The sequence below is a fragment of the Choloepus didactylus genome, chromosome 7 (assembly GCF_015220235.1).
Source record: "Choloepus didactylus isolate mChoDid1 chromosome 7, mChoDid1.pri, whole genome shotgun sequence".
Taxonomy (NCBI): Eukaryota; Metazoa; Chordata; class Mammalia; order Pilosa; family Megalonychidae; genus Choloepus; species Choloepus didactylus.
The window spans coordinates 146,779,697-146,791,141 of NC_051313.1; the positions used below are offsets into that span (position 1 = coordinate 146,779,697).

The window sequence follows — 11,445 nt, forward strand, 5'->3', positions numbered from 1 at the left end:
ATTGTTGAAGCCAACCCATTGTGTGTTATTTGTCATAGCAGCCATGGTAGATTAAGACACCCACCTACTTTCAGATTCTGACTTGCCTCTGAGTGGTTTGCCCTCTGGTTGAGAATCTCAATGTCTTCTGGGCTCTCAATCAGCCAAAAAGGTCTGACTGAATTTTACTTTCTAGAGTTTGTATTGCAAAAGCAATAACTTTAATGTTCCTAACATAAATATTATATAATGTCAACTGGGAGTTATTTTAAACTGCCCTTGACCTCTCTCTAGCTATCCCCATTATGAGTCTCACTTTTTTTCTTCCAAGCTAGCTATTTTTTTTATGAGTATCCTCTTTTATTTCCCACACCACTGTCATGTGAGAAACTCAAGATTCTTTATGATTCCTTCCAACTCCATGAATTTCTTAACTAACAACAACCCTATGAAAGGAGAAGCAAGGCTTTGATAATGTAGAATTCCACCTAATATCTAGTGACCCAGGGTGAATCAACTAAAACCATAAAGGAAAACAGGCCCTTATAAAATGTCAACATTTGCTCTTTGTTTCCATGGTGCTCAAAAGTTGAGTCAGGTACCACTTGAGCTGGGTTTTGCCGTTGAGTCAGCAGACAGCCTCTTTACAAGGAAATACTCTCCATCCTCCTTAATACCAGTATAAATTCTCCTTTTTCAGGTATCCTTTCCTTTCCACCCTTATTTTGTCTCCATCAGTGAAAAAAGCATTTTTAATATAGTCATAGAGCAAAATGTTTTGGGTTTTATTCTCTTTCCCTTGTTTCCCATAAAATAGTATCCAGAATGTAAATTTCTACTTGCCTAGCTAGACTTTGTAGCTGATTATGGGTTTCTAAAATGAACAATCCAACAATCTGAGGATAACCCATATAACTCATCCCTGGTTTTCCATTATCTTACTCCCTCTTCACTCCTTTTCCTTCTCCTAACCCAATGTTGCTGTTGAGCTGTTGCGATAGACTGTATGAGAGTCAAGTACTCCATCGTGAGTCCAGGATTATGTCAGTGAATCATTGCCACATCCCTCCTAACTCATGCTGTTGTAACAGGTGAGCATGTTCAGATCCACAAGCCGAGGGGACCAGCTAAGGAGCCAAGAGATGTAGGTGGGGCTTCCCAGCATCCCTGACTCATTGTGTGACCTTGGGTAGACCATTTAGTGTGTTTGGGTCTTTTGTTTTTTTTTTTTTTTTTTTTTTTTAATCTCTTTGCTCTGGACCATACTTGTCTCCATTAAATCTAGAAAGCAATTCTCCAAGAACCATGGTGTCTTCATCCTTGCAGATGTTTTGTGAGGATTTGGTCAGTGCTAGATTAACAGACTTGTTCACTGGCCCTAGTGCCTTAAATTGTTTATACATATACACATCTCTCACACAGAGGAGGAATGACTTCCATAGCTTCCTAATATATGTCTGTGCATAAACACTTCCAGAGAAACACAAAGATGAAATGCATCCAAAGTAAGTAGACATTTGCATGGGACTTTTTCTTTGTCATTACGTTCCTCCCTCAGAAATATAGGCCCTGGCCAGTACCTCTGTTTGCTGTACTGTTCTAAGTACAAATTCTTGTCAGGAACTTAAGTAACACGCTACAAAACATCCTAGATCTGCTCAATTTTCTTAGTCCTCAAGCCCCTACCTAATCCTTTGCCATCTCAAGCAATTCAGTATGTTCTCATCATCGTTTGCCTTTCTTGCTTTCCTTTTAAAATTTAACCTCCTGTTCCCCCTTTACCTCTCCAAACCTCAGACTTGCAGCACAGACCAGCAAACAGACAGGTTCCTAGATTTAGAATGGGTGGGAACAAAGCTGCCAGTTGAATAATTTGTTTTTTCTTATTTGCAGAAAAGGAGATTTACAGGGTTGGAAGAAAGGCACGCTACATTAGAGAGGAGTGTCTAGGAAAGGGAACAAAACAAAAGTGAAGTTGATTTGCATTCAGATGTTTGCATTAAATATTAATAGGGCCTGGGGCGAGAGTAGTTTCTCTTTTATTCATACACAGGTCCTTGGCTGCCTGGGGTTTGCAGGGTTGGCTCTGGGTGGAGGATGGAAGGTGCAAGTGAGGGAGCTGTTACCATGGCTGTCGCTTCCCCACCACCACCCATGAGCAACTCAGGGTTGGATGCTCATCCTGGGTCCTGGCACTCTGCCTCCCAAATGGCTAGGAGCAAGTTTGAGGAGCTGAAAAATCTGGAAGTTTCCAGTAACAATCAGAAAACATCTGATGGCCACTCTTAATGAAACTCCCTGATGCTTTGAAAGTGGTGACTTGAATTGAGGCTTAACAGAAGACATCATGGAGGGACAGCAAAGCAAAGAAGTGCAATAGGGGAGGGTGAGCACAACATCTGAGGGATTGGACATGTTCCATGAGCCCCTTGGGGGTGGGAGTGAGGAGTGGGTTATGCTGGGAATGGAGAGAGTTTTTTTTTTTTGTCAAGACATTTCTTTTCTAACTCAAGAAATGGGTAAAGAGGAGGATGTAGGTTGGGAAGGTCTGATACCCTCCATCCACCTCTAGCTTTTGGAGGGAGGTCAGGAGGTGGTGTGGTTGGTGACTGTGGTGGAAGCTACTCATGGAGTTAATGATTGCCCTGGGTTTGGGGTGGGCTCGGTGATAGGTGGAAGTTCTCTCAGAGAAAGCTCTTGAGCAAAGCGTCCAGTGATGGGGGTCTTTCCACTGCCTTTAAACTCACACTTGCCTAATGGCTGTTTACGTAGCTTTCCTGTGGGGCTAGCACTGGCCTCCCACTTGTGGGCCTTTCCCTGCCTTATCCTCTGCAAAGAAACTTGGACATTTCCATGGCTTTCTCCAATCCAGCTCCACTAGCCAGAGCACCCTTGGAGTGTTGATTCTTGCAGCAAAGAGCAATTGTTCTCAATCTTGACTGCTCACTAGAATCACCCAGAGTCTTTTAAAAGTGTGGATGCCCAGGTGACACCAGGCTCAATAAAATCAGAATCTCTAGGTGTGCTGGTTTGAAACTGTTATGTACCCCACAAAATGCCATGTACTTTAATCCATTCTTGTTGGGGGCAGACCTATGGTGGGTGGGGCCTTTTGATTAGGTTGTTTCCATGGAGATGTGACCCACCCAATTCAAGGTGAGTCTTAATCCTTTACTGGAGTCCTTTAAGAGAGCTCACAGAGAGAGAGAGCTTAAAAAGAAAATGCCTTGGGAGAAGCAAGAAGGACCCACAGAAACTGAGAGAGACATTTTGAAACCAGGGCCCAGGAGAGAAGGACCAGCAGACATCGCCATGTGCCTTCCCATGTGGCAGAGGAACCCTGCATGCCAGCAGCCTGTCCTCAGAGAAGGTGTCTATCTGTTGATGATTTAATATGAACATTTTCAAGGCTTTAGACCTGTAAATTTGTAAACTAATAAATCCCTGTTGAAAAAGCCAATCCATTTCTGGTATGTTGCATTCCAGCAGCTTTAGCAAACTGAAATACTAGATATGGGGTCCATGCATCACTATTTTTAAAGTTCTTTGGGGGTAATTCCAATGTGCAGCCAAGTTGGATTCTGAACACTGTCCAGATTACCTGGACTTTGCTTTTGGCTCTGTGGTTGGTATTCGCCACACTCTCTGCCTCAGTTTCCTCATCAGTTAAGTGGTAATAATAATAGTCCTGGCAATAGCACATAGTATTGGAGTGAGGATTAAATGAGTTTTCATGTGGGAAGGGCTGGCACTTAGCACTATAAAGCATTTGCCGTTTGCTAGTCCCAGGGCACAATTTAAGAGGGGCATTGAAAGCAGAAGAGATGGGATGGGGAAGGAACTTGAGCCTGTGGCTCCTGAGAAGGGAGGTAAAGAACTGGAGGCATTATTCTTGGAAAGGAGGAGAATTTGTTGAGATATGAAGGTTGCCTTCAGGTTCCTATCACATGGGAAACAGATGTAGCTTGTTTTGTAAGACCATGACGGAAAGAACCAGGATTCAGGCTGGGCTTTTTCCAACAGAGTCATTCAGCAATGAGAGGGACCATGTCATGAGGAATGAGTTCCCAGGCTATGGAGGCATTCAAGCAGAATTTGGGTAGCTCTTGGTGGAAATGCTACAGAAGGAATAAAAGTGCAACTAAATGACCTCTAAGGCCTTCTCGAGCCCATGTGTTGCACATACTAAGCACTATTAGCTGTTAACCTTTATTTGATGCTCCTTGAAATGGGCAAGGGCTGGCAGGGGTTGGTGTTAGAGGCCAGAAGTGAGTCTAAAACTGTATCCAAGAGAGGACCAAGGTAAACTAGGTGGGCCAAACCCATTTGCAAGCCAAAGGGGCAAACTGGGCCAAGGAATGGAAGCATGGCCAGTGCTGCGTAGAGTAGGAGATTCAACAAGAAGCCAGGCACAGGCGAGGTCTATGGCTGGTGCTGTGAGTAGAGAGTCCTTTTTGTTGCATTCTGGACCAATGATAGATGGCTGGTTTGGCTTTGTTTAAGGCAGAGGGTCAATTCATTCTCTTTCTAAATCTGAAGATCTTGGTCTTAACAGTTGTCCCCAGCAGCCCCCGAGATGCATGGCACCACTTCTCTTTACTCTACAAAGCCTCCGTTTTAAATGCCTTCTCTTTATAGGGGTAGGGTGGGGAATGGCACTAATTGTGACACTACTTCCCTAGAAATAAAGCTGAACTTCCCTTTTAACATGGCAACTTCCCTCCCACCCTTCCGTATTTGTGCGGCACGTCCGTGGTCACCTCCCTGCGCCTTTGGTAGATGGCTTCTGCCGTGGCTGTGGTCGTCTGTCTGTCCATCCTTGCCATCCTCCCTGGCACTGCTTGCAGGCTGTCATCCTTCTGTCCTGCTCCCCTCCCTTCCTTGACTTCCTCGTTCTGGTGACCTTGTTGTCATCTGTGTCTCTGTCCCTTGCTGTAGAGCCACACCCTGGGCCTGATCTTGTAGGACACTCCACCATTAAGATCTCTATCTCTGAAGGGGCCCTCTGTACCCAGAACCTCCTGTCCTTCCCCTTTCCGCATTTGCCTCCTAAACCTGTTCTTTGCCTTCGTCGGGACACCTGGGATTCCTTCTTGTGTTTCTGGCATCTTGGACCCACCCTAGTCACATCTGTCCCCTCTGTCCTCCTCCCGCATGGCTTGCTCCAACAAAGTCCTCACAACACCTCCGTCCCCTTACTCTCTTGACCTTCCTCTGTGTCTTCATGGACAATCTATCACTTACTTCTGGTCCCAAACTGCGGAATTCTGTCGAAGAGCTTTGTTCCTGCCATCGGACTCTCTCAGTGCCCTGCAGCAATCTTCATTTAACTCCATTTTTAGCTCCCTATCAAATTCCCCACGACAGCTGCTCCAAATCTTTCCCACTCTCCTCGAGCCCTAACTGACCCTGCTCACTGCTTCTCTCCATTGGCTAAAAAAAATCCACCCCTCCTTGCCATTGAGAATTTTTTTAAAAATATGGGTTATTTCCCATTCTCTTTTCTTTTCGTCCTATTTTGGGAGAAGAAGTGTTCCTTATTCTTTCCAAGGCTACCCTTCTGTTTGAGCTCCTCATTCTAACATCTTTTCCTCTGCAATCTCACCCAGTGGTCCTCTCTCCCCATCTTCTATCTCCGTTATCTTTGACCCTTGGATCTTGAGACTTACTCTAATTTACTTTATCTTAAAAACAAACAAACAAACAAAAAACCAGTAACAAAACCCTTACCCCAAATTTCTACTCCCTCCCTCCTTTATCTATCACTTTCCTTGGACATGCACTTCCTCATTCTCTCAACCCCTTGCAGCCTGGGTCCCACTTTTCTCCCCTGTCCCCCACGAACCAGCCACATGGCAATGATGTCCCTGAATTGTATCCTGCAGTCTCCCTTCTCTCCAGAAGGCAGCCTAGTCAAGTGGAAAAAGCTCTGGCTCTGGAGTCAGCCACACAGGGGTTTAAATCCTGGCTTTGCTCCACAGATATTATATGAACTTGGGCACCTTATTTAATCTCTCCCAGGCTCAGTTTCTGCCTCTGCAAAATGGAAGCAGTGATTCATTGGGTTGTCGTGAGTGGTGAGATTACACCTGTAAACTTTGAAGTGCCTAACATAGGGTGAAAAAAAAAAATCCCTTCCTTCCCTTGCTTTAGCTGATGCTGATCCCTCCATCCCGTATGCCTTTCCTTCTTCCATCTACCTGTCCGAGGCCTGCTGACAACCTTTCCTCGCCATGGGCTGGAGAGAAGGGTTCATGTCTCACCAGTTTGCTTTCCCTCTGAACCCGCTCCTCTGTCATGGCGTGTGTCATGTCTACTTGTATAAGGATCATCTGTCCTTATTTCTCAGGAAATCGGGAGCCTCTGAGGGCTGGGATGTTGAATTCACTTCTGGATCACTCTAGAGTGTCCACTGCAGGGGCTTACCCGTAACAGCTACTTAGCAACTGTTAAGCCTCAGAGAATTGCTTGCTACTAGGTGTGTCTTTATAGCCTAAAAACAAATCTAAGCTGATCTCTCCCCACCCACAAATATACCCCCAACCTTGTAGAATTTGCAAGGAAGCGGGGATTTATGACATAAAGATTTGAAAGGACCTCCTAATGAAGGCTTTCAACAGGTCTAGCCAGATTTTTGTGATCCTTACGCTGCTTGGTGGAAATTATCTGCCTTCAGGTTACTAAGGGCCTATTTTGGATAGATGGATAGATCAGATTTCTCATGTGTAAAAGGAAATGGTCAGCCTCATCAATAGCTAAGATTCCTCCCAGCTCTAACAAGCTATGACCCAGTGACCTCATGTTTTGGGTGTGACATAAAGACCCTCATCTATAAAGGTGACCAAGCATGCATCTGATGTTTATCTTGGAATGAAGTTTCTTTTAGGAGGGCTGTTTTCTGCAGGTGCTTGAATTAATTGATCTGCTCTTGTAATAAGCATTTATTGATCACAGATTGTGTGTGGAGTTAGGTGCCGGGACCATAATGATGACTGAAGCCCATCTTGATAGAGTATCGGTTGTTCTCGGGAGGGGAAGCAGCGTGGAGGTGGGCTGGGGGCTGCCAGGCCCAGTGGCTACTGGAGAGGACAATCTGGGGGGACAGCTTTCAGCAGGAGCAGTGGCAGCACCTGCCCCTTCTGGCAGGGAACTTCTAAGCAGTGACTGGCTGCGACTCTCTGGGCTTGTCACATTATCCACAAGCAGCCCAAAATGCTTCCTGCTCTGCACACCAGCTTCCCTCCATTCATAGCTCAATCTGGAGGATTACAAAGATTTATACAATTAAGAGCAAGATCTCAACAACATGCTGCATTGGAAAAACATGTTTTGCTACTGCCCATATACGTATTAGTCTGTAAGCCCTTCTGGGCAGGGACCCACTGGATGGGTCATGTTCTCTGTGCAAAGCTCAAGTCCTGCTTGGGGCCAAGATTTCAGAAATTTAGGTCTCTAGCTTTATCTGGGATCAACAGTTATTTAGGCACGAATGCCAGTTCCTGGTCAGCAGTGAGTAATCTATGTTTCACAACAGGGCATGAGGGTCTGAAGACAATCTTATATGTCCCAAGGAAACAAAAGAAGATGGAGGCCAATGCTTAAATGGGTGCAGAGTTTCTGTTTGGGACGATGGAAAAATTTTGGTAATGGATGGTGGCGATGTTGGCATGACATGGTGAATTTAATTAACACCACTAAATTGTATACATGAAAGTGGTTAAGATGGAAAATGTTACGTTGTATATGTCATCACAATAAAAATTAAGGAAAAAAAAAAAGACAACGGAGGTGAAAACACCAATATTTCTTTATGTTGAGTCCTCTTCTTGGCTAAGGAGTAGCTGGGCAGAAAAACACTAAACGTTGTTGTCTCCAGGGGGCCATTGCTTTAGCTTCTCCGAGGGGGCCGGAAGTTACAATGGAGGTCAAATGTCGTAGGTTTTTTATGCCATGAGCTCTCTGCTTTAGCCTCATCCTTCAGGTCTACATTCCCTCTTGACAGACTTTCATCTGCCTTCAAGGACAGGGAAGTCACAAATGGCCCTCTGGGGACCTTGGCTGGAAGGGAATATGGGGAATTGAATCTGGGGGACTTATGACTGATGAATCGCTGTCTTCTCTCCCACTGGCTGTCTCCCTCCATCACGGACCGTTTGCTGGAGCCTGAGTGAGGAGAAAATCACCCAGATCCACCATTTAGTTCTAGATGTGTGCAAAGAGCCCACAGACTGAGCAGAGGAGGGGACAGAGAGGAGAAAGAAAAGTCCTTGAGTTCAGTCCTTTCTCCAAGTGTGCCGGGAGAGAAGACAGAATGGAGTGGGGAGAAAAGAAGAGGGTGGGGTGATTTTGAATGACAGGAAGGCACTGTAAACTTTCAAAGTTCCAGTTTTCTGGTTTCTGACAGGTGGATCTCAAATAAAGGAATCTACAATTCTGTCTTTGCCTCATCGAAAAAAATCATCAAACCCCCCAAGCAGCTCTTTTCTATGTTTGCAGCAAGTTTGGCTAAAAAGTCCTCTGAAGCTGGTGGCATATGTCCAGCTTGAGTCATGCCGGCTAACACTGGGTGAGGTTTCACAGCTCACCAAGCCATTCCTTTCCATTCCCATTTGATTTGCTCCCCACCACATCTGTACGTGGGGGCCAGGTCGGGATGACTTGCCTTGATTGAGAGGTGATTAATTTGAGGCTCTGAGAGGTGAAATGACTTACAGAAGACTGTCCAGTGAGAGAGTAACTCTGTGCTCTCTTGATGAAACCAGCCTGTGTCTATTGACAGAACCCAAAGGAAAAATTCTTAGGCGGGCATGTTTTTCTTTATGGTAGAACACTACAGGGTGATACTGGGTTTGGAAAATGTTTCACTCTTTTTGTCACAGAAGACAGTCCGAATAGTGGGGACAACGGGGATTGGGACTTTTCTGTGTAAATGTCCCCGAGGAGAGTCCAACATCTAATTTACAGAGTCAGATAAGCCCAGGTGTACACGGACACTGGACTGCCAAACAGTTGAGACGAAACCCTGCAGGCCTACTGAAGAGGTTGTGAGCCGCACCCTAGCTAGGAGGGATTAGTCTATACTGCATCCAGCCCAGGGAAGTGTTTTCATGCTTTTAAAAGAGGAGCTGACCCGAGAACCCTTCTCCTGACTCTGACATGCCCACAGATTCTATCTGCTGCATGGATACTGAGTACCACCCAGCTACCTTAGCCAGTATCTTTGATCCGTGGTATCTTTCTTAGCTCCTCCCAGGAGATGAACTGGAAGCAAACAGGACCCCATATCACACCTGCTAAGTTTCTGATCAGCCACAAAAACCTTTACTGACAACTGGCAGCCTACACAGCAGCCGTGAGGGTAAAAAGAATGGCTTGATTTCCCAATTGGGAAAAATGAGGGAACGAGATCAAAGAGCAGATCAGTTTGGATAAATACATCATCTTATGTTATCTTTCTCTCCTGGGCCATTTATCAGGTGGAATGCGGCTGGGGCTGGTGCACACTCAATATTTTTTTGTACCTGCTCGAATGTCATGAATTTCGAATTTCCCTGACATGGTCTACTTTTGTTTGAATCGTTAATTGCATATTTCCCATTTTATATAATACGGATTTTCAGATGGAAATAAAGAGAAAGGGACTACTCAAGGGCAGAAAAAAGATGCTTCTTGCTATCTTTCTTTATCACTCTAAAGTTCAAAGCCTGGGTAAAAATTGTTCTGTTTGTCAGCAAAAACATCGGGAGCTAAAATCAGCTACCAGGAGATCTGAATAGGCCTGTAGCTGACTTGGCCCTGGGTGAATGCTCCTGGGGCTTGACTAGGGTGGAAAGATGCTCATTCCAGGTTTATATTTGCATATCGGGGAAGTGAAACAAATGCCTCTCAAACTATTAGAGGCCTAGTGCAGAAAGTATTATTTTAATTTGGGCTCACTTCTTTCGTATCATGTGATCAAGGAATCCGTTTTACTATGGATGCAACATAATGATAAGCTGTGATGACCCATATACAAAGGACTTATATATACTTTATCATCCACAAAGAAGTGGACTGATTGAAATTGGAACAAACAATTGAAATACATGCTTACTAAACTGTGGGGGTTTGAGGGTGCAATGAAGAGGGTCTAGAGGGGAAGCCTTGCACGATTGAATGAATGGGGGTCAACACTTAACAAAAAGTGCTAACTGAAATTAAATGAAAATGTTAGTTGCTGATATAACAAGATGGAAATTTTGCTTTGTTTTGTTTTTTAACACTTGCAACAATTTAGAGTGGTAAATCAGTACATTGCTGGATGATCTTAAGATCTGACTCAACACCCAGTTTACAGGAAGGAGCCTGCTGCACGAGGTCCTGAGACTGAGCGGCTCGCAGTTGGAGTTGCTTGTCTTCGTTCGCCGTGATGCCCAAGGCTAAGGGCAAGACCCGGAGGCAGAAGTTCGGTTACAACGTCAATCGGAAGCGGCTGAACCGGAATGCTCGACGGAAGGCAGCGCCACGGATCAAGTGCGCCCACATCCGACATGCCTGGGACCACTCTAAGTCGGTGTGGCAGAACTTGGCCGAGATGGGACTGGCCATGGACCCCAACAAGGCTGTGCCGCTCCATAAAAGAAAGGCGAATTCCATGGAGATGGATGTGGAGAGACCGAAGGAGCTTGTGCGGAAACCCTATGTGCTGAATGATCTGGAGACAGAAGCTAGCCTTCCAGAAAAGAAAGGAAATACCTTGTCACGGGACCTTATTGACTACGTCCGCTACATGGTGGAGAACCACGGGGAAGACTATAAGGCCATGGCCCGGGATGAGAAGAATTACTATCAAGATACCCCAAAACAGATTCAGAATAAGATCAACGTCTATAAACGTTTTTACCCAACAGAATGGCAAGCTTTCACCGATTCTTTGCAGAAGAATAAGATGGAGGTTGAGTGACTGGTTTGCACCTGCCCCAGGCTGAGGCCGCCTCCTGGACCAGAAGAGCTGGCACTACGGTTTAAGGCCAGGAGGGGTCTGTGGCTACAGATGAGGCTAGCCATACCCCATGGAATCAAAAGTTTACACACACATCTCCATCTCTAGGCAGGGCGAGGGGGCAGCTAATGCTGAGGGAAGTCTCCCAGAGGCTCTCATCTAAATTATTCTGGAGGCTCAGGGAAAAGGCAGAAACTGCTATGTGTGGAAAAGGTGTTTGGTTTGTATGAATACTGTCTGTACATAAAACGAGGCTATTTTACTTCCAAAAAAAAAAAAACAAAACACCCAGTTTACAGAGTGAAATGTTTTCGTGTAGTGTACAAAGCTCCTTAAGTCAAAATTTGTTCATGAAGCAATGAGAGTAGAACTGCTACCCCCAATAGAGTCAGTTGTTTTGGTTACAACGCAGCCAGAATTGTCCCAGTATGAGGAAATCAGAGAATTTCCTGAATGCTAACCCACATTTTTTAGTGAGACTGTAG

General features: G+C 45.1%; 1 protein-coding gene across 1 annotated transcript; it reads left to right on the forward strand.

The window, feature by feature from the left end:
• The first annotated feature begins 10,351 nt into the window (after positions 1–10,351).
• On the forward strand, positions 10,352–11,220 carry LOC119540002 (nucleolar protein 16-like). Its single transcript, XM_037843949.1, has one exon. It carries the CDS (start codon positions 10,388–10,390, stop codon positions 10,919–10,921), a length of 534 nt encoding a protein of 177 aa, XP_037699877.1. The 5' UTR covers positions 10,352–10,387; the 3' UTR covers positions 10,922–11,220.
• The last annotated feature ends 225 nt before the right edge of the window (positions 11,221–11,445 follow it).